The 23,170-nt window shown below is 53.7% G+C and overlaps 1 protein-coding gene across 1 annotated transcript in view; it reads right to left on the bottom strand.

Moving 5' to 3' along the window:
* Nucleotides 1-1,363: 1,363 nt before the first annotated feature.
* WWC3 (WWC family member 3) overlaps nucleotides 1,364-23,170 on the bottom strand; it is a 118,404-nt gene continuing 96,597 nt past the window's right edge. Inside the window, exons 13-24 of the mRNA XM_049644875.1 lie at nucleotides 22,337-22,457; nucleotides 21,240-21,314; nucleotides 20,327-20,413; nucleotides 19,398-19,590; nucleotides 17,710-17,856; nucleotides 17,233-17,384; nucleotides 15,597-15,762; nucleotides 12,161-12,325; nucleotides 9,409-9,501; nucleotides 6,654-6,881; nucleotides 6,090-6,217; nucleotides 1,364-4,107 (exon numbers count right to left, since the gene is read on the bottom strand). Of these exons, the coding sequence (XP_049500832.1) occupies nucleotides 4,041-4,107; nucleotides 6,090-6,217; nucleotides 6,654-6,881; nucleotides 9,409-9,501; nucleotides 12,161-12,325; nucleotides 15,597-15,762; nucleotides 17,233-17,384; nucleotides 17,710-17,856; nucleotides 19,398-19,590; nucleotides 20,327-20,413; nucleotides 21,240-21,314; nucleotides 22,337-22,457 (1,622 nt within the window). The 3' untranslated portion in view covers nucleotides 1,364-4,040. The remainder of the gene's footprint in view (nucleotides 4,108-6,089; nucleotides 6,218-6,653; nucleotides 6,882-9,408; nucleotides 9,502-12,160; nucleotides 12,326-15,596; nucleotides 15,763-17,232; nucleotides 17,385-17,709; nucleotides 17,857-19,397; nucleotides 19,591-20,326; nucleotides 20,414-21,239; nucleotides 21,315-22,336; nucleotides 22,458-23,170) is intronic.

Genomic DNA, 23,170 nt, shown 5'->3' with positions numbered 1-23,170 from the left:
TGGTGGGAATGTAAAATGGCGCGGCTGCTTGGGAAAACGGTCTGGCAGCTCTCCAAAAGGTTAACCACAGGGTTACCGTCCGACCCAACAGCTCCACCTTTAGTACAGGCCGAAGAGAAAGGAGAACATACGTCCGCACAAAGACTTGAGCGTGAATGATGGAAGCGGAATTATTCATACTGGCCAAAGAGTGGAAGGAAGCAACCCGAATGTCCGTCGACTGGTGAGCGCATAAACAACACGTGGTCTATCCGCACAGTGGATTATTCTTCGGCAATAAAAAGGAATGAAGTCCTGACGCCTGCTACAACGTGGATGAACCTGGAAAACCCAATGCTGAGTGAAGGAAGCCAGACGCAAAAGCCACGCACCGTATGATTCTGTTTATAGGAAATGTCCAGAGTGGACAAATCCATAGAGCCAGAAAACAGGTCAGTGGTTGCCAAGGGTTGGGAGAATTGGGGGGGGGGGGGGGAGTGTTAATGGGTGATGAAAAAGTTCTACAATTGATTGTAGTGATACCTGCACAATTGTGAATATCCTACATACCGATGAGTTGCATGCTTTATTTATTTATTTATTTTTTTAAACATTTTTTTTTTAACGTTTATTTATTTTTGAGACAGAGAGAGACAGAGCATGAACGGGGGAGGGGCAGAGAGAGAAGGAGACACAGAATCGGAAGCAGGCTCCAGGCTCCGAGCCATCAGCCGAGAGCCCGACACGGGGCTCGAACTCACGGACCGCGAGATCGTGACCTGAGCTGAAGTCAGACGCTCAACCGACTGAGCCACCCAGGCGCCCCGAGTTGCATGCTTTAAACAGTGAACTATATGGTACGTGAATTCTATCTCAAGAAAACGGTTACCAAAAAAACCCATCGGCGTGAAGAAATCCCATTAAATGTATATTTGGATTGTGTTCAGTTAAAAAAAAAAAAAAAAAGAATGACGGGGGCCTGGGTGGCTCAGTCGGTTAAGTGTCTGACTATCCCTCTCAGCTCAAGTCTTGATCTCAGGATCGTGAGTTCAAGCCTCAAGCTGGGCTCCGTGCTGGGCGGGAAGCCTATTTAAAAAACAACATAAAAAGCGAATGACCCACGAGACCACTGGAAAGGTGAACCCTGGCTATTGAATGGCATTAGAAGTCAGCAATACGTAGCTGAACAGAGAAGGTGCACATACTTAAGCCCATGTGATTACATTTTTCTTTAAACAGAGAAGGTGTATGGAGGATGGCCGCACGTGTGTTCGTGTTACCGTTCTACTCTTATACCGGTTTTTATGTTTAAAAAATGTACATTTTTATATACTTAAGCCCACGTGATTACGTTTTTCTTTAAAAAAAAAATCACACATCTCCATTCTGTTCTTAAGGCAGGTTAGTTTAATTTTATAGGAGGAATACTTTCCAACAATACAAACAATGCAAGTAGGGAACAGTGACAAAAACAGAGATGAGTACTGATTATAACTTATTCCCACGACAGAAGGTTATTTCAGCAGTGACAATTCTGTGATCAGGTGACATGAAGACCAAATTCCCTTTTACTCGTCGCGCTGTTTCTAAAGAGCCCTGGTGGCAGACTTCGGATCGTCTCTGGACCAGACCTGCTGATAAAACACGGCAGCTTTCTCATCCCACGGCACGGTTATGGTCAAGTTCAAACAGAAGATGAGAACACCCCTTACGACAACAGGCCTTCAGTTTTCTGGCACGTGGGGGTTTTCTAGGGGGTGGCAGTCTTAACTAGAAAGAAGCTGGAAACCCAGGTCACGAGAGACAAGCCAGTGATGGTGCTTCCTGTCCACCTGCCAGCTGGGCTGGTCTCTGTCGCCGTCCCTGTGCCCTTTCCAGGCCCTCGCCCTCCACCTCCTCCATCTGGCTGGCTTTTCCTTCCTGGCGCACTCTGGTACCGTTCAGGTGCAAAGGCGGACTCTCGCAGGGACGCGGGAGAAGTAACTGGAGAGGTGACAGACGCAAGCACCCCTTGGACTGGCACCGGAATAGGGATTGAAAAAACAAATGACCAACCCTGGGGTGCGGGCGCACACCCAACAGAAACCTGCATATGCCGGGCAGTGAGAGTTGTGTGAAAGCCCTGGGGTGAGGGCCTTCTGCATTGGCACAGGGGGTTTTCCCCACGTTGCTACTTGATGGAGGGTGCCGGAAAAGCCCCCCGAGGCCCCCCTCCTGCGGAGAGAGCTGCGCGTGGCGGCCGCTGAGGAGCAGCGGCCAGGCAGTGCCTCCAGGACACATTTGCACGGCCAGGGAGCGGTGTGCCCGAGACGGGCGTGACGTGCCCTCCACACACCCAAGTCCGGAGGCAGGCGGTTCTCCGCTGGAGCTGAGAGTCTCGACAGCTGGGGGCCCGCCCCCGGTGTCACCTGCTCGGCCGCGCCGTCTGCGGTCGGGCGGTTCTGGCAAGGACTGATGGTCTGCGCGTCTCTGCCTCTGTTGTGGGTTATGTACACAGAGAAATTAGCAAAAAAAAAAAAAAAAAAAAAAAAAAAAAAGCGAGACTAGAGGCGGAAATACAGAGCAAGAGCTGGGCGCTGCGAACGCACGATCTTCAGTCCCAGCACCACTGACAAACGCCACTGTCTGTGACGGGTCTGTGTCAACGAAATGCTTTTACAAAATTCATTTTTAACAAATGTAAAAAGGCAGGCAGGTTACACGAGGGGGCGGTTACAGACTAAGGAGAAGGGCGAGACACTGATTAGAGGGGGCGGGGCATTTCCCAGGGAGAGGCAGAAAGATCTAGGAAGAGAGTTCGGTTTTCTTTTTACGTTCCATGTGACCCACCTCGTTTACTTCTCTGAGGCCTCGTAAAGGAGAGTGCATTTCATAGATAATAAATATGTATTAGGCGAAATATTTATATCATTTGGCATTTTAAAAGAATATTGGTATATTTTTATTACATAATTTTTTTTTTTTTTTTTGCCTCGTGAACTACTTCTAAGATTTCTTAAGAAATATTGGGTAGAGTCCAGTACTGGGAGGGGGGCGGGTTTTGATTTAAATCAAATACTCTCCTGTAAGAGACCCACTGGGTAATCGTCGTTACCCACACACACTTCCTTCCACAAAAAAGCGCCTTCCAAGGCCATCACTTCTACGTCATAACCGCCACGTCCATCCGTGGATTCACGGAGTCTGCGAACACGCGCGTTCCCGGTTCCCGTCACTTCCCTTCGCGGCACGGTGGTAGCGCAGGAGCTCCACAACCGCCTCGGAGGCCAAGGTCAGGGGGAGCGGACTCAGAAGGCGGGGCTGCCTGCGGACAGCCCCCACGGACAGCCACCACGGCCAGGCAGGCTAGAGGCCAGGATGCCGGGGCTCGGGGCCCGCGTCAGACTCACAGGGGGGACGCACGGGGATGCGCGGAGAGACGGCAGGACGGGAGGCTCGTGGCGCGCACTGCGCACGGGAGACAGCTCTGCGGTGCCCGCACGGCGTGTGACCCGGCCCTGGGCCACCGCAGCGTGCACACCGGGCACGGTGAAGACACGCGAGAGACGGCTACAAGCGATGGATTGAGCACAGAGTGTTTGCGTTTTGGGTGTCAGAAACAAAACCGGCCCCAAAGTTCCGTTCTACTGCATGACAAATACTGAAGCACACAATTTTAGTCTTAAAATACATCTGAACGTCAGTATTTTCCTTCAAGGAAAAAAAAAGTACTATAAATAAATTACAATACAGTGAATTTGCCTGAACTCACTTTGTTTCTGTCTTCCAGCCTTTAAGTCAAATAAAACAGCGTAAAAACTGTACACTCTTAACATGATAGTTGATCTTTTATAAAATAACCTGTCTTCAGAGATGTCAATTTCACAACGAGGGAAAGCCAAGCCCTGTTGCCGTCACTATTATAAAATATATATGTATAGATATAGATGTGGGTTTTTTTTTTTACAAAAGGTGTATATTAATAGCTTTGCACAAATATTTTAAAGACAAATGTAGCTAGTCTAAGAACTTCATGAAAATAAAACAGGCAGATAAATACTTCATGTGTACAAAGCACTGTATCAAACATCGTCGGCAGGCAGAGGAGGTATGTTAATCCTTGGTCTTGTGAAAAATGCTATCTTCTCCCTGGGATTGGAAAGAATGACAGGTTAGAAGCGGATATACGTGCGACGAAAGCTGATGGGAGGCTCTCGTGTCAATGATGGCCTTTCTTAAGCATACAAAAAAAATGAATTTAAATTCCTAACAACACATCTGTCTGTATACAGATTCTCTAAATGCTGATGGAAGTTATGAAGCCCCCTGAGGACAAGGGTTTGTTCCCGGTGCCTAGAACGGTGCCTGGCCTATGGCAGGTGCTCTGTAAATATCTGCTTTATGAACAAATGAAGCTCTCTACAAATGAAGGAGTTCTAAATCATGATTGAGGGAGGGGGGTGATAGTGTTTTATGTTCTTTTATGATGGCGACATGAAAATTCAGCGTATAGAAACATTAAGGCTAAAAGGCACAGATTATTCAGCCATAAAAAGGAATGACGTACTGACACGAGCTACATACACACGCGTGAACTTCAAAGACATTGTCCTAAGTGAAAGCGGCCACGCACAAAGGTCACATAACGTATGAGGCCACTTCCATGTAAGGGCCCAAAAGCCGCCTGGGGGTGCCAGGGGCCGCAGGGGGCAGCAGGGGAACGGGCAGTGGCCGCTTAACGGGGATGGGGTTTCCTTCTGGGGTGAAGGAAAGGTTCTGGAACTGGACAGCGGGGACGGCCACACAACACGGTGACCGTACTGAATGTCACGGAGTTGCCCGTTTTAAAACGGTGACTTTTGGGGCGCCTGGGTGGCGCAGTCAGTTAAGCGACCGACTTCAGCCAGGTCACGATCTCGCGGTCCGTGAGTTCGAGCCCCGAGTCAGGCTCTGGGCTGATGGCTCAGAGCCTGGAGCCTGTTTCCGATTCTGTGTCTCCCTCTCTCTCTGCCCCTCCCCTGTTCATGCTCTGTCTCTCTCTGTCCCAAAAATAAATTAAAAACGTTGAAAAAAAATTTTTTTTTAAATAAAACGGTGACTTTTATGCGTTGTGAATTTCACCTCAATCTTTTAAAAAGTCAGACACAATGGAATACTACGTGGCAATGAGAAAAAATGAAATATGGCCTTTTGTAGCAACGTGGATGGAACTGGAGAGTGTGATGCTAAGTGAAATAAGCCATACAGAGAAAGACAGATACCATATGGTTTCACTCTTATGTGGATCCTGAGAAACTTAGCAGAAACCCATGGGGGAGGGGAAGGAGAAAAAAAAAAAGAGGTTAGAGTGGGAGAGAGCCAAAGCATAAGAGACTCTTAAAAACTGAGAACAAACTGAGGGTTGATGGGGGGTGGGAGTGAGGGGAGGGGGGGTGATGGGTATTGAGGAGGGCACCTTTTGGGATGAGCACTGGGTGTTGTATGGAAACCAATTTGACAATAAATTTCATATATTAAAAAAAAAAAGTCAGACACAAAAGAATATGGACATAACTAATTCTCCTACGAAAAGCAAAAACAGAAAACTGACGTATGCGATTCATACGGTCATATCGGGGGGTACTGATAATGTTTGATTCTTGCCGTGTGGCGTTGCGACAACCCACCGGACTAGTTTACACGTACAAAAGGCACCCGTCCCTGTATGTATACTATGCTTCAATAAAAAGTTAAGTGAAGAGGCACAGGTGATACGTGTGTATATGTATGTAAACCACCGTGTTGTTCACAATAGCAGATATTTGGAAAGGTTGTAAAATAGAGTAGTTGGGCAAATTCTATCTTACATGAAACGTGACAGCCAGAAAGGCTAACAGGTTATGTGGCAACCCAGGATATTTTCATTAAAAGACAAAAAACGAAACGCAAACGGGAACCCGCATTATGACTGCAAGCAGCAGGAACCCAGTTCCTAGACACAAAGGAGCAGAAAACACCAAGATGCTGACGGCAGTGGGGATTCCGGGTTTGTTCGGAACCGCCCGTGGGGTTTTGTCACGCTTATGCTTGTGGTGACGACGAAGGTGTGACAGTGCAAGGAACGCAAGGAAGCGGGGCCGTGGCGCCTCTACCTGAAGGTCTGCACCTGGACGGGCTCTTTGTGGTTCTGCCCTCGCAGCTGGCAGACCCCCTTGGAGGCCTTCCTCAGCATCTTCTCAGCTGCCTGTTCTTGATGGAAGTCAAGTTTGGTCTGTCTCGTCTGGAAGAGCAGCGTGGGACGAACAAGGCGTTGTTGCTAAGCCGCTCCCAGCCGCCGGGTCGCGGAGGGGAGAAAGGCCTGCCCCATCCACACCCACCCCCCGACAGGGAATCTTCACAGAGGCTACTGGGGTCCCCGGGGGGTCATGCCTTGCAGACACCCGACACGGAACGTTCCACCGCAGAGCGGGGAATGGCGATGCCAGCCGGAGGGTCCTGGGGTCCCTCCCTCCAGCGCTCCCCCCACCACCCCGACCCGAGGCGGCTGCAAAAGACGTGCGTCGGCGCCACCGGGGACACCGGCTGCCTGGCCCACGGGGGGAAGGGACCCAGCTCCTTCACACGAGCACCCGGATGGTTTCAAGTACAGCTTCGTCAGCGCGACCGGGCGGGCCCAGGACGCCAAGGGGCCGGCGAGGCGGGCGCCGGCTTCCTACCTGCCTCTCGGCTTCCTTCAGCAGGCTCCGGAACCGCTCGTCGCGCAGCACCCAGTGCGGGAAGTCGGTCTGGCCTCGGAGCTGCGCGTCCTCCAACCGCTGCCTCAGCTCGCGCAGGGCGCAGATCTCCTCGTTCAGCTGCCGCTGCCGCGTTCTCGAGGCCTGGAGATCCAGCTCCAGGTCCAGGGACGTGCGGGCCATGAGCTCGGCCAGGGAGGCCCTGCAGGGCTGCGGGAGGCGGCAGCTTTGAGCGCGTGCGCTGACGGCGGGGAGGGCAGGGGCCGCAGCGAGTCCGGACCCCCTCGCCCCCCGCCAGGTTCTGCCACGCGGCACGCGGGCAGGGGAGGCGCAGCTGCCGCACAGGTCGGGGTGGGGGGGCGTTTGCCCACGCGTGGCCGATGTCAAATGAACCACAGGCGTGGGCGAGGCTAAGTCTCCAGTATCAAGTCAGTGACGCAGGTGGCCCGTCTCCCGAGGCCCCACGCATTTGCGAAAGCGTGAAGAAACAGAGCCGCTCAGACGGAGCTGCCGGGATCGGGGGCGGGTATGATCTTTCTGAGGTTCTGCCTGACAACATACATCAAGCCCCAAAACGTGCATTTTCTTTGGTTACGAAATTTCATTTCGACTTGCACTTAAAAGGCCCAACTCAGGGCGCCTGAGTGGCTCGGTCGGTTAAGTGTCCGACGCTTGGTTTCGGCTCAGGGCATGATCTCACAGTTCCTGAGTTCGAGCCCCGCATCGGGCTCTGCTGACCGTGCGGAGCCTGCTCGGGATTCTCTGTCTCCGTCTCTCCCCAACTCGCACATGAGCTCGCTTTCTCTCTCTCTCTCTCTCTCTCTCTCTTTCCCTCCCCTGCTCATGCTCTCTTGCTCTCTAATAAATATTTCAAAAAACAAATAAAAGGCACAACTCATGACATGTAAAAGTAATCAAAAGTAATCCAATTAAAGTTTATGACCGAGGGATACCTGGCTGGCTCAGTTGGTAGGGCGTGGGACTCTCGATCGAGGGATTTTGAACTCGAGCCCCATGTTCGGTAGAGAGATAGCTCAAAAATAAAGTCTTAAAAAATAAGTTTATGACAGGGGGCGGCTGGGTGGCTCAGTCAGTTAAACGTTTAGTCCGACTCTTGATTTCGGCTCAGGTCACGATCTCACGGTTCGGGAGTTTGAGTCCCAGTGCAGAACCTGCTTAAGATTCTTTCTCTCTCCTTCTCGCTCTGCCACTCCCGCCCCTGCTCACACTCTCTTGCTCTCTCTCTCTCTCTCAAAATAAATAAACGTTAAAAAATAAAGTTTATGACTGACCAAACCTAAATACAAGAGAAAACGGATTAAGTAAATTACAAAGGCAGCAGAAAATACAGCCACTGTAAAAAGTCGAAAAAATATACTGGACAATCTTAAATGATCCATGCTAAAAGATTGCACAGGCACACACGCAAGCTGTCAAAACCTTCCCTCCCGGTAGAAGCCTCAAGTAAGCAAACCTGCCACGTTTAAGAAAAGTCCTGAGATGAAAAGCGAACTTTGTGTATGGAGTGGAGAACGGTACTTCCCGCTCAATGGGAGGCAACCTTAGGAACGGCACTCACTGTAGCACACATCAGTGGGCATCGATCAGTGGACTGAGGAACTGTATGCTTTCTACACCCACGTACACTATTGTGCACACGTACAGCATGCACGCATACGTACATTTAATGCAAATACACGACGTGACTTAACAAACGCAGGTTCATTTAAAAGCACTGCTGAATTCGCGGTAGAGCTCGGTTGGTTCTCCGCAGCGTCCGGAGGCATTCTGGGTCATCACGGCTTGAGGGGAGGGCGGGTGCCACTGGCTACTAGCGGATCGAGGCCAGGGAGGCAGCTCAACGGCCGCCAGCGCCCAGGGCGGCCCCCACAGTGATGACCCAGTCAAACTGCCACCAGCGTGCCGGCTGAAAAACACCGACGGAGCTGAACTCTGTCCTGTCTTCTCGTTCCCAGTCAGCAGCTGCTCTGAGTAGAGCAACGTGGGAATGTGGGACTTACTGTTTCTTTAAAAGAATCTCAGCCTGAAAAAGATAAGGAACTACTGGCTCACAAACTGAAGGCGGCACAACGCTGTCAACCTGCGTGATGTAGAGAAAGAACTCGGTGGGTAAAGGGAACGAAGGCGGTAAAACAGGCCTATGTGGAAGGCTCTGGGCTGAGACTCCCATTTTCTCAACTCTGTGTGTTCCCTTGTCAAAAAAGAGAAAAGGATGGTTTTTTCTCATCTAGGATGGTTGCTCATGAATGTATTATATTTAAAAACGGAAAGATCATGAATTATCCTAGATCATGATGTTATCTTAGGACATTAAGAAATATTGGCAATATTTTGACATTACATAGGCTTCTGAAAATTATAACGCAGTCAATGAGGAAATAAATATATTACCTTTTAATTAACGTGACCTAAAATATTACCTTTTTTAAATTTTTTATTGTTTATTTTTGAGAGAGAGAGAGAGAGTGCGTGCACGTGCACAAGTGGGGGAGGGGCGGAGAGGGAGGGGGACACGGAATCCGAAGCAGGCTCCAGGCTCCGAGCTGTCAGCACAGAGCCCGACGCGGGGCTCGAACTCACGAGCCATGAGATCATGACCCGAGCCGAAGTCGGACGCTCAACAGATGGAGCCACCTAAGAGCCCCCACCTTTTAACTTTTGTAACAATAACTCCCAGGGTAAGTCTAGACTCCGTATCAGTTTCCATGGCACATACCTGCTTATAGCGAAGGGTTCGTCTTTCCAAGGTGTTTCGGACAAAGGGGGACTTCCGGGGCAGGGTCGAACTGTCGCTGTCACTACGATAAAGCTGTGCCAAAAAGAAATGAGGTTCAGAAACACTTTCGCAGAAATTCGATATTCATTCTCTCGGTGTACCCTGAACTGATCTCATTTCTCCTCACGGGTACCCGAACGCGCTCACGGCTACGGGGGCTTTTTAGCAAGACTTGCGGGTTCGGTGAAGACAAAACTACACAGGAGTTTCGAGTCAAACTGAAGACAAGCGAAAACAAACTGAATACGCAAACCAACCCCCTGTCCTCCTTCATGTGCCACATCAACGAAACCACGCGAAGTTTCCAGGGTGGTAGAGTCCACAAGATTTCTGTCTCATTGATACCAACTGTGACGGGACGTCCTGTGTGACGCTCAGGAAGCCAGCACGGACTTCAGCGCCTTTGACTTTTTATCAGGCGTTCTCATTTGCTCTGTTTCCGGCTTTGGCAAGAGCTGGGAAAAAACGGCTTTCCGAGAGACTCGTTCCTGGTAGTAGGACGAGCCAGCAGCCCTAACACCCGCTCTGCCAGGGAAAAGGTCTGCTTTTAAGAAGCAAAAGAAAGAACGCCTTCTTTATGGGAGCCAAGACATCTGATGGCGGGTTTGCGCTTCAGGATCCGTGTGTATCTGTGCGAAAGCCAAAGTCCTTGCCTTCGTGGCCGTATCTTCCATGCCAATTGACCCAGAAGACTCAGGAAATGCTGTGGCACACCAGTGTACGTGCCTCCCCGCCCCATCATCACAAACATACAAAAACAAAGAGACCTCTAAAAGCATCACTTGTAAATGCACGCTTTTATGCAGGGCGCAGAACACGGCACCAGAGGTGGAAACCTCTCTCTGGGGAAGCAAAGACTTCCTCCTTTACCTCCCTGCCCTGCTCACTGAGCAGACCCGAACCCACCCTGCAGTGGTTCGGCCTAAGGTGAGGAAGGGACGTGAGGGTAGCCTTCTGTTTCGTGCCTCCAGGTGTCTGGTTAAGCATCAGCCCCCACAGGGCTTCGGCCTGATGGGGCGGGAGTGTCCGGGCCTGACCCTGCACGACCCAGGGCAGCCGCGATCGGACGCCTCGCTTCTGTGGGGAGACGCACAGCAGGTCTGGCAAATGGCACAGGAGCAGCTTGGGCCACGTGGCCCCAACCCCCTGCTGTTCACCGCCCCCCCCCCCCAGGATAAAGGATTAACTTTTCCCCAAGAAAGGTTTGGTCCTTGCCTAGCTCCCGGGAAGTGACCCGTGAAGCCCTGGAATGTCTTGCCTAAGCATCCCTGTTTACCTGGGGACCTCGGGCCAAACCACACAGGCTCTGCTGACAATGTGATTTATGGTGGGGGCCTCAGGCCATCAGCTTGACCTCCGGAGGGGCTGGAAACTAAGGTCAGCCATGCAGGCCATCACCTGTGCCTACGTGACCAGCCCCCCACAAACCCCTGGTTGGCAGTACTCCATGCCTGCGGCCTCTCCCGGCAGTGACCAGTGCCAAGAGCCATCCAGGCAACTGGAAGAGAACTGGGAGCTTGCACCAGGTCTCTCCTGAACGGTGCCCTATGCGCCTCTTCCCCCTGCCGACCTCGGTCTCTATGCTTTCATTGTAATAAACCACAATCACGCGTGTAACGGCTTTGCCGAGTTCGGAGTCCTAGCAAGTTCCTGAACCTGAGCATGGGCTCGGGGACCCCTGGACCACGCTCCCAGGCCTGAGCCTGACTCTCTCGTACGACTGAACTTTGCTTTTGCCCAAATGGAGCCAGCTCCTTGGCGGTCCCCTGCAACCGAAGGAGCTTTACCTCCACGAGCCCGATTCAGAGGTGGGAAGGGTCCAAGTTCTCCTCAACCCAAACAGCTGCATCAGGCCACTGTGTCATGACTATTTACCCTTCAAATTCCCTTCTCTTTCCTATTCCGTGCTGTTACTGTCACACCGCCACTGTTCGCCAACCCCCAACACGCTGTCCTATCTTCAAGGACCACAGCGGATTGGCTCTCCCCCTCTACCTACCTCGGGGCTCTCCATATCAGAATCATATGGGGGCTTCCCCAAGCCTGATGCCCAGGCCCCACCATGGCCAATGATGAATCTTGGGAACCCGGGCACTAGCATTTTGTGACGCCCTCCCACCTGCCCAACACCCCCACCCCCCACCATTGCCAACATGACTTGACCGCACGGCCAGCCAAGGTTGAGAAGCACCCAGCATCTCCCGCCATCACCCTCGGGGGGAGAATTTACATGCTGGGGGGGTCAGAACCCTGCCTCAGTGTCCGGAGTCTTCAAGGTTGCCATCCTCCCTGGGACCCCGCTACAGCTACACTTTAAGACCTCCAACCACTCAGTGGCCCGACTTCCCAATCTCAATCCAATTCAGGATACTCCCTGATCCAACCTGTCATTCCTTAGGCCGATGTAGAACTGATTGGCCCTGCTTCCCGGGTACCACGAGCTGGTGTGCATACAGACTGAAAATCTGGGGAGGAATGTATTAGAATCTCGAACAGATGCAGAGTCACATACGCATGGGTGAGGGGAGACGAAGCCACAATACTGATTTTCCATCCATACACGCGTGGTGCTCATCACTGGTATGCCTGGGAACACGTGTGTCTTTTAGCATAAACAGTGAAAATAACACACGACAAAGGGGGTGGGGGGAAGAAAACAGTCCAGACAGGTGGCAACGGAATTTCAACTTACTCTGCAGACATACTGGCTTCGTGCTCCGGGGGAGAAGGTCTGCGAACGGACAATCGTGCTACTCCGGACAAAAGGCGACCCACGGGCCCTGCGGCCGGGCCTCTCCTTCGGAAGACTCGCGACTTCTTCTGGGAAGACATCTTCTGTGTTGGTTTCTTTATCAACCTAGACAGTAGCTCATCGTTACCATGACTTTTTCTAGAACACGAGCAATAAGCTTCACATGAACCGTCCCGGCCTTCTGCCTTTGGAGTTCTAACTGGCATTTGATACTTACGTCCAAAACAACTTCTGCTAATTTCTCCCCCTAATACCCACCTCTCCACCTCCTCCGAGAACCCCTACCTTCTGATGGTTCATGCAAAAAACAAAACAAAAACCAAAACAAAAAAACCCCAACTTCCTGTCATCCTGGACTCTGCTCTCTTTTGTACACACCATATCTGGTCCGAGATCAAATCCTACTGGCTCCAGGTTTATGAGGAAGCATGTTTTGACCGCTTGTCACCAACCTTCCATTTGGGTCACCAGCATCTCGCGCCCGATCAGCACAGTGGGTTTCTCACCGGTGTCCCCCTCTTCCAGATCTCCCTCCCCTCCCCCATCTCTTCTCAACACAGTCACCAGGGAGACTCCGGTGAGGCCGAAGTTAGATCTGGCATTTCCCCTCCTAGCCACACGCTCAAGTGAACTGAAAACAGGTGTTCAAACAACTACTTGTACACGAACATTCAAAGCCGCGTTATCCAAACAGCCAAAGGTGAAAACAGCCCACCTGTCCATGCACGGAGGGCAGTTCCCAGAATGGGCAAGTTCCCGGGCAGGAAGCAGACTGCTGGCGGCCAGGGGCTGGGGAGGGGGGCTGGCAAGTGAGTCTCATAGGCACGCGGTTTTACTTTGGGGTGATGGAAACGTTCTGGAACTAGGCAGAGTGGTAGTTGCTTGCACTGGCGACATACTAAATGCCCCTGAATCGTTTGCTTTGAAATAGTTCATTTTCTGTCAATTACATGTCAAAAAATTATTTTATTCCATTTATTAATTTATTTATTTTGAGAGAGAGAGAGAGAGAAAGAGTGTGCGCGTGCATGAGTTGGGGAGGGGCAGAGAGACGGAGAGAGAGAGAATCATGGGGCTCGAACTCACAAACCGTGAGATCGTGACCTGAGCCAAAATCGGGAGTCAGAAACTTAACCGACTGAGCCACCCGGGTGCCCCCCCAAATTATTTTAGACAAAGGAAAATCAACGAGAAACCTTACGTCAGATCAGGTCAATCCTGGGCCCCAAACCACCCACCACTTTCCCAATCATCTCAGAGAAAAGGGAGGGTCCCGAGTGGACCCTGTGTGATCCGGTCCTTCTACTTTTCTCCGTCCTCGGCTCTGACGACCCCCTGCCCCACACCGGCCTCACTGCTGTTTTCTCAGCCCCCACCCCCGCCCGTGGGCCTGCATGTGCAGCTCCCTGTACCTGAATGCCGTTCCCCGGGGCCCACACACGGCTCCGGAGACTCCTTTCTCAAGGCCTCCGCTCAAAAACTCCCTTCTCGGTGAGGCTTCCGTGACCTTTCATTCTTTTTTATTGTAAAAACCACATAAAATCTACCACCTTAACCATTTTTCAGTGTACAGATCAACAGTGTTAAATATAGTCCCACTGTTGCGACACAGAGCTCTAGAACTTTTTCATCTTCCCAGACTGCCACTGTCTCCATTAAACGACAACTCCCGGTCCTCCCGCCCCCTAGCCCCTGGCCACCACCTCCGTGCTTCCTGTCCGTAGGAATCTGACCGCTCTAGGGACCTCCTGTACGTGCAATCATTCGGTGTTCGCCCTCCTGTGGCTGCCTTATTTCGCTTAGCACGACGACGTCTTTAGGGTTCGCCTCTGTTGCAGCGTGGAAGGAGGATCTCCTTCCTTTCTGAGGCTGAATGACATCCCGCTGGGTGGCTGTGCGGCGTTTGCCTTATCCACCCACCTGCCGGTGGACACCGGGGTGACTTCTACCTGTAGGCTACCACGAATAACCATGTTAGGAACCTGGCCGTGCCAGTATCTCCTGCAGACCCTAGCGTCAGTGTGTGCAGACCCTAGTGTCGGGATACACATCCAGAAACGGCACTGCTGGATCATACGGCAGCTCGGTTAAGCTTCTGAGGAAGTTCTGTATTGTTACCCGTAGAGGCTGCACCGTTTCACAATCCCGACCTTTCTGAGATACAAACGCAGATCCCTGAGATACACTCGCAGCCCCCGTGACTCTCTCAAGCGGCGAGCACCCTCGTACTGTCCGGAGTTACCCTGCTGCCCGCCTCCCCCTCGAGGCACTATTTCCTCCACGGCCACGTGTGCAACGCCCCGCGCCTCCCCGCGTGCACGTGGAGAGACAGTGCAAACGCGGTGAGGGACTGGCAGCTGGGGAACCCGGGTGCGAGGCGGGTGGGCGTTCGTTCTACTATCCCGGCAAGTCGTCTGTAGATGTGAAGTATTTCAAAATGCAAATCGGGGGCTGGGGATGACGACAACCCACCAAACCAGCCGGCCACGGCCCCCTCCCCGTTTGAGCCGAAGCTTTCAAAGGTCTTGAGAAGCTGCCCGATGGCCATTACCGGCAGCCTAGCCCGAAGCCACCCGGTTGGGGCCGCGTGGGCCGCGCCTGGGGAAACTGAGGCAGGCGGGTTCCACTTCTCTCAGTACTTGTGCTGTGAGGGGAGAGCGGGGGCCACGCTGATAAAAAGCTTCGGGGAGTTGAACCGTTTGGGAACAAAGTCTCGACAGAGCGCTGATGCGGTGTCTCCCCACCTCTCCGGCTTCCTCAGACACACATCGCCGCAAGCGACCAAGATTTCTGCACTGAAGATACGGCCGCGAGCACAGCTAAGATCGGGTGAACAGAAGGGGCAAAGGGACACTTCACAGTTCGTCACGTCACCGACGGAGAAAAAAGACCATGAGTGTCCAAAACCCCGGGGACTCACAAAACATCCTGAGCCCCGAAGATGGGAACGGGTCATCGCCCCACAGCACGGAGGGGTACAAACCTACCAGGTTTCGCCGTAGCCGTCCTTTCATTTTACTTGAGAGCTGACGGTACCCGCTGGGCCCATGTGACTCTGTTTCCAGATCTAGGCCCTCATTTCTCTCCCTCGGCTCCCAGTGAAATACCACCTTGGCCGTGCCCCCCCCCCCCCATCCAGCAGCACGGCCCACGTTACACCACACCCTCCCCACAGCCCCGGTCTCGGGTAAGCCACACCACCCTACTCTCGCGTATGAGTCTGTCGGCCCCAGTGTCTTCTCGCCCACCCCCGCACCGACTCCCTCGGTTTCCCATGGAGGATGTGGGCCCTCCCGCTCGTCGTCCAGGGCGGTGCCTGGGACGGTGCGGCAGGACCTCGGGGGGCCGCATAGATCCCTCACCCTCTTCCACTGACCTTAAGAGGTGGAGGCTGAAACTTCTCGGGGCTGTAAGGGTCTGCCTGGCCGGCAAACGTGTGTCCACGGATGGGGTCGGCGCCGACGCAACAGGGCTCGGGGTGCGGGGGGCTGGTCTGGGCGCAGCTGCTACAGCCGCTGTCCACCGAGTCGGCCTGCCAGCTCCTGAAGGCAGACATCGCGAAAGCCCAGACAGGTGCGTCAACGCCGTCTTCCTTCCCCCCGCCTTTTCTTCCCCAACATGGCCTTCCCTGTCCCCCCCGACCCTCTTCTGTTCTTTCTCAGGAATTCCCAGCTGAACTTGACTCGCATGGAACGGAACGGATGCTCACAGCTCCCCAGGATCTCGTTTTTGTTTTTCATTTTGTGGATCCTTCCCTTGCCTCCCCAGCTCACGCACAGAACGTTCTGTGTAACCTCCATTCAATTTGGTAAAACCCCTTGGCAGAGGTGTGGCGTCAGAAAAATAAAATATATCGTTTCTGACAAAACTGGAAAGACAAAACGCGCATGAAGGGGCTGAGTCCCCCGCCGCACTCAGAGCACGGCAGCAAGACCCACGCGCCTTCCGGTGGTCGGAGAGGTGCTTCCTCAAGAAGTAAATGGGCTTTTCTGGTTTAGAGGGAAGACGACGTGACAAGGACTTTCAGTGAGAAGGTCTGTCTGTCTTTATCACCCAATGGCAGCTGCCGAAGATGCCAGAATCCTGAACCCTCTCTCCCAGGCCCTCCCAGCTTCCCGAGGGTCCCTGAATACAATGCTCCCCCCCACTGCCGTGCACTTTCCCTCCCTAAAATCAATTCCTAAAATCAATTCAGGGAAAGCTATCGGGAAGAAGCAGGAAGCTTTGGAAATAGAGGATGCTCTTCACGGAGAAACAGGCAAATAAAGCAATACAAAAGCGCCTCCAGAAAGGACCAGACAGAAATCCATTCACTCGAAGAGCCTGTCCGTCTGAATTATGCCTCTAACCGCAGAGCGGTCTCTACCGAGTCAAGGGTTCACCAAGAGGCTGTTTGAGGTACGATGCGAAGGGACAGTGCATGACTCCCCGGGGGTGAAATGTCCAGAACAGGCCAATCCACGGGGACAGCAAGGAGATGAGCGGTGGTCAGGGGCCAGGGTAAGAGGACAGTGCGACTGCTCTAACGAGAGAGGGGTTTCTTTCTCATGTGATGAATAAAGTGCCCAGAAATCAACTGTGGCGAAGGTGGCACAACTCTGTGACTCTCCCAGTCACCGCGGACTCGTTCACCTGAAACGGTGAACCGCGTGGGAGGGAGATCATAAGCCAAAAAAGCTGCTTAAATACAACTGAAAGGGACCTTATTATACCAGTCCCGGCAGAGCAGAATACTTGTAGCCATTCACAGCCGCTCTCTTTCGGGGACACTCCACAACACGAGGAGAGGGTGAAAAGCCTGCGCGGGGAGCTGGGGACAGGGGTCAAGGTACCGCCTCCTATGGCGCTGCACGAAAGTCCCCGTGAGCATCCCGGCCATCGGGCGGCACGGAGTGTGTGCCCGGCACGTTCCACGGAGGCGCGGGTGAGAAGAGCCTCTTGCCCCGGGGCCCTCTGCCAGGGCGGCGGCCTGGCGCCGGGCTCCGTGCGCCCGGCGCGCGGAAGGGCCCTACCTCTCGGACACGGCCTCGGCCAGCTCCTCCTTCCGCTCCATCTCAAGGATCTCGTCCTCTGTGTACTCCAGCTTCACGCGCTCCTCAGCCAGCTCACGCTCCACGGCCTGCAGCTGGGCAGTGGTCCTGGCCAGCAGCGCCGTCACCGCGTCCTGTGGGGGGGGGGGGACAGGGCGCACCTGAGCCGCGGCTGGCCACGTGTCGCCGGGACCTAGCCTGGCCGGCCCGAGCGGCTCCGAGGGCTCGATTTTAAAGCCACCAACGTGTGGCGCACAGTCACCAGCTCGTCCGCGTTAAACCCGCCGTCACGCATGGCCACAGCTACAGAAACCTACTTCCGTGCCGTCCCCTGACACTGCCTCTCGGCGCCACTATGTTCTGATGCCAAGCGCGCACAGACGCTCGTGAAGGGTGGACTCGCGTGACGGCGGGTGCAGGCGGCAGGAAAGCGGTGGCGCCACGGGTGGGCACACATACCGTCTTCCCGGCGACGGCCAGCGCGGGGTCCCTGGCGGCGGCCCCCGGCCCGGGCGGCCCGCAGCTGCCGAACACCTGCACCGCGTACCAGCGCAGCTGCATCTCGCCGGACCCGTCGTAGTCGGCCAAGTTGATCTGAGCGATGCCCTGCACCAGTGTTAACAAGCAGAACGGGCAGTGAGTGATTTCGCCTTGACAGCCAAGGGGGATCTTGTAAGACATCGAGGTCGCCCTCCAATCTTAACCGGAAAGACGGAATGTTTTCATTGCTATTCGAAGGACTGCAGGAAAATGGAAGTGGTCGCACAGGATCTGATTGAGGGAGGCTCCTCGACGGCTGGTTCAGCCCGCGGAGAAAGTGCCAGAAGGGGGCTGGGGGCAGAGAATGGGCAACGTGGAGTGGTGGGTGGGGCTCAGGGTCTGCCAACTGATGAGCCGCTGATTCGCTCAGGGATTTGTGAAACAAGAGAGGGCTGGCTGACCGCCACAATCTAGTTCTACTGCTGAGGGGGGACACCAAGGAGAACAATTCCAGTCTGGGAAAGAAGCCACCCGGGCTGCCGAGTCGTGGCCCGGGCAGCACGTGGCTGGGGGTACTGAACGCAAGCTGCTGGCGCTTAGTTCCTGGGATACCAGATAAAAGGATAGCCAGGAAATGTGAACTTCAAGTAAACAATGCATTCTTTTAAAGCATAAGTATATCCCAAATGTTGCACGGGACACTATACTCAAAAAAGAACCCATAGTTTATGTGAAATTCACATTTCATGAACCATCCTGTATTTTAGTTTTTAAAAAAGTGCTTTAGGGGAGCCTGGGTGGCTCAGTCGGTTAAGCATCTGACTTCGGCTCAGGTCATGAACTCACAGTCTGTGGGTTCAAGCCCCGCATCGGGCTCTGTGCTGACAGCTCAGAGCCCAGAGCCTGCTTCGGATTCTTTGTCTCCCTCTCTCTCTGCCCCTCCCCCACTTGTGCTCTGTGTCTGTCTCTCAAAAATAAATAACTAAAAAAAATTTTTAAGGTGCTTTATTTAAGTTTATTTCTTTTGAGAGCGAGAGAGTGGGCGTGCGCACGCACTGGCATATGCGTACACGAGCGGGGGAGGGGCAGGGGGGGTGGGGAGAGAGAGAAGCCCAAGCAGACCCCAAGCTGGCAGCACAGAGCCCGACACAGAGCTCAGTCTCGCGAACCGTGAAATCATGACCTGAGCCGAAATCAAGAGCTGGAGCTTAACCGACTAAGCCGCCCAGGCGTCTCCCCATCCTCTATTTTTATTTGCTCAGTTTCTCAACCGTACTTCGTTCCCTCAACTGAAAATGGGGGCAATAGAGCAGTTTTGCAAGTATTAGTTGAGATGACATAGTTGAAGTAGGGCACACCTGGCGAGACCAATGGCTTTCTGTCCTCGCGTGCACTCCCAGGTACAGGCGTCACGCGAGGGGACGACAATTTCTGAGCAGCCCACCACAGGTGAAACGAAGGAGGGAGGAGAGGGAAGGAGCGAGCTGGAAGGAAGGAGGGGATGGAGAGACAGAGACAAAGAAGAGAGAGAGGTAGGCAGAAAGACAAGAGGAGAAGGGGCAGGAGCGAGACCGAGACCGATGGGAACACGGGGGAAGGAAGGAGGGAGGCGGGGAGGCGAGCCGAAAGGAAATGGGGGGAGTGTGGGGGGGAGGGGAGGGACATACCAGCAGTTCTTCCTGCAGCTGCTGATTCACTGAACACACATATAATTGAAGTGACTTCAACGTCAACATGCTTGAATGCACAGGGATTCTGAAAATTTCATTAAATACCAGGGGGGCCTGGAATCCCAGAGCCTTAGAGCAGTAAGTGTTTGGTGTGCCGGAGTCGATCGGTGGCAAATAGACTCGGATGTGTCTGGAACCAGGAAGCGGGAGGAAAAAACAGAGAGGTGACACTTACTGACAGATCTGTGCGATTGAATCCACGAACCACACGCATGGATACACACGTAGGTCTCCCTGTTCGGATGCCCACGGGCCGAGTTTTGAAGTCTTTCGGAAAAGGTCCTTTTCTCAACTAAGAGTAAGCCCAGAGAATTTACGTACCCCTGGAGACTAGGGGGGAAGACACGCGTAAAGAGAAAGGCTTAAAAGTCAGTGCCTGGTAAGTGGGACCCATCTCCGGCTGCGGAGCTCACAGAGGTAGCGCCTTCCAGCGGCAACGACGCGTCTTTCCTTCTCCTTCGCGCAGACAAGGGCCCCCGGGGCCCAGGGAGAAGGCTTTCTGTTCCCCTTGTGGGATCAGAGAGCTGAGCGCCACATCACCCAGCTCCCAGACCAGGGTGCACATTTTAAACCAAAACACTGCCGCTGGCCACTTTCTCAGCATCACCACGGCACATGACCAGCCCGGCCCGGCTCCCTCAACTTCGTCTGCCTCAGGTCAGGACAACTGTCTCTAAAACTTACGATCCTTTGGGTTTCAGACCTTTCCCGGTATTTTCTCAGGAATATGCTTTGGAACTCAGGTTCCAAAGCTGCCTCTTCCCTCTCGAAGCCGCCGAGCAGAACTGGTCGGCGAGCAGGGCTGGCGAGGCGGCCAGGAGCGTGCCCCCCGAAAGGAAACGCTGCCGGCCAGGTAGCCTACTTACACTTTGCAGTCCTCCTTCATGACCAGCCCCGCAAAATTCTTTAGTTGGAACACATTCACGAGAAGACATTCGCTGGCAGTGTCGAGCCTAGAAAACAAAACGCGAGTTCGTTGAGCGCACATCCCCCACGGTGGAAACTTCCTTCGGACCGACAGTGGCGGCCCTCGACTGAGGGCGGTTTTGCACCCCCCGCCGCCCGCCCCCAGACGTGTGCGAAGTCAGGAGACGTCTTACTGTCGTGACCGGGTGCGGGGGCGGGGGGGGGGATGTTATGTGTCAGCGGCACCTGGGGAGCGGGGACCAGGTTCCCGTGCCACACCCTCCAGCACCCAGGTCGGCCCCCACGGCAAAGAACGACCCAGTCCCGGACGGCCACAGCGCTGGCACTGAGAAACACCCGGCCCAATGACGGGGGTGAGCCAAGGAAGTCGTGGGCATGCACGCCTCCCGCCTTGCTAGACGCGACACCGCTGGTTACCGCTCTCCCTGAAACGGGGACTGGGACCCAAAGGCTCCGCGTTGCGGCCCACCCGGCTTCTGGCTGCGGGCACGAGGGGCTGGGCCTCCCCGTCCGTGCCGCAGCGGACACGGGCAGCTCCAGGCGGAGCGTGCGCTCGCTCCCCGGGGCTCTCCGGGCCCCCCGCTTATGGCCCCTGGTCCCCAGCTCCACGAGGGGTCATCCCGGCTGTGACTCTCGGCGCTGGAGGCCAGCGACTGAGCGGCTCAACCCCAACCCTCCGTCCCGCCACCTCCGTCCCCTCAGCCGAGACGCCGAAGCAGGCTGGGGGTGTCCAGGCCGGGGGCGGCACCCGGACCACGGCGGGGGGCTCCCGCCGGCCCGCCCGGCCTGGAAGCGTGAGTCGCCGGATGGGCCCCGCGCTACAGATCATCTCTAGGAGGCTCCTGTACTCACAAGAATCCAACGTGGATCTGGGGCCCTTCGTTACCACAAGCGTCTCCATGTGCAGACTCCTCGGTATCTTCACTCCTGAACAAACCGGAAGTCACAGGGTTATTCCGCAGGGAACCGATCAGCGCCGCTTCGGCGGAAGCCCTCTCGTGTCAGAGGCGCTTCTCACCGAGGAGAGCTTTCTTAAGTTGCGACATAAACAAATTCTTTAAGTGACTGCACTGTCATGGGCCCTGGGGACCTGCCATGCCCTATCTCAGTGGGGACCTGCCTACAAAGGGTTGTTGTTTTTGAGAAAATAACTTGGGATGTCTTTCAAAACCACGTGTGGTATTCACGGCAAAGCTCAAAAGTAACTTTTAAAAAACTTGTGATAAGTGAAATGTCTGACAGACACCTGAAAGGAAACAATGACATCAAACATATCAAATCAAAATAAAGTCCAGAATCCCCAAAGGTGTCCTGTCACTTTCCTTCAGCTTAGGAAGGAAGGGAAGGAGGGAGAACATTCACTTCTAACGAATGCCTTTCTAGAAAAGCGGGTGTCTCTTGTACACGGGTTCTCCTGTTCCAGCTCTCATGGGCTTAAGCCTGAAACTGGCCAGGGCCAAACAGGAAGAAGTCGTCCTCGAACCACGGAAGGAGGGCCAACCTCCAGACGCCACACAGAAGTCAGAGGAGTTTTCTTTGTGGCTCGCTAAGGCCCAACCTATCCAAGTTGAGAGAAGCCAGGCAAAGATTCTAGCCCTGGAGATACACGCAAAGTTTCAATATGTGGAAGTCTCAGTGTGTACACGCGTCGTGCTTAACAGTGACACTGTGGACAGGACGCCTGGGCGGCTCAGTTGGTTAAGCGCCCGACTTCGGCTCAGGTCGTGATCTCACGGCTCGTGGGTTCAAGCCCCGTGTCGGGCTCTGTGCTGACAGCTCGGAGCCTGGAGCCTGCTTCGGATTCTGTGTCTCCCTCTTTCTCTCTCTGCCCCTCCCCTGCTCATGCGCGCTCTCTCTCTCTCTCAAAAATAAATAAACATTCAAAAAAATTAACGACAAAAACAGTAACACTGTGGAAGGGCTGCTGAGGGAGAAGATCGGCTTCTAACCTTTTGGTTGGAGGCTCAAATACTCCACTATCGCTCGCCAGTGAATAATCGGACAGGCAGGCAGACACATGGCGTGCTCTCCTCTCCAACCTCGTGGCACTGTCCTCTCGAAGAGTCACCGCTACAAACAAGAGACACGCCGGGGGTCAGGAGGGGACAGCATGGGAGGCCCGGGACCGTGATGCCAAGAAAGGAACACTCTGAGTCAGCGCACATATGAGATTGCTGAGCGTTCCAGAGACACGCCATGATACAGACATGCACATCATATACATGCATATGTTTAAATATGCTGCACTTCATTTTTCTTTTGATACTGAAAATTTGCGGGAACAGGCTTCTGGTTACTTCTTGAAAAGCTCTTTAAACAGTCACAGATGTCTTTTCACCTGCTTAACCAGCACACAGAACAGAAGATGACAGGGGGACGCCCCTTCGTATCACACTTGGAGAAAAGACCGTCATACCTGAAAGACCGGGCAAGAGACGTTACCCCGAATGTGGACAGCAGCTGTCCTCCTAAATGTATCTGAGCAGGGGACAGGGGCATTTTTCATTTCCTTCCTTATCCGGCATGGTTCCTTCCCACATTTTATACACTAAACACACGCTCTATATTTTATCATCAGAAAAAAAAATTTTTTAATTATCCAAACAAACCCTAACTGAAACGCGGTGACTTTCAGGACACGGCTGACCCCAGACATGGCCTTGGCAACAACCCCTCTCACTGCGGTGTCCTCGGCAGCCCCGGGGCCAGATCGGCGTCCCAAATGGCTTTTCTGGGGCGAACAAGCCACCCTGACGAGGCAGCTTCTTTTTGCCTCGTATCTA

Source organism: Panthera uncia, chromosome X (genome assembly GCF_023721935.1).
Source record: "Panthera uncia isolate 11264 chromosome X, Puncia_PCG_1.0, whole genome shotgun sequence".
In the NCBI taxonomy this organism is placed as follows: domain Eukaryota; kingdom Metazoa; phylum Chordata; class Mammalia; order Carnivora; family Felidae; genus Panthera; species Panthera uncia.
Note: the sequence above shows the minus strand (reverse complement) of the source record. Positions and strands in the feature narration are given on the sequence as shown.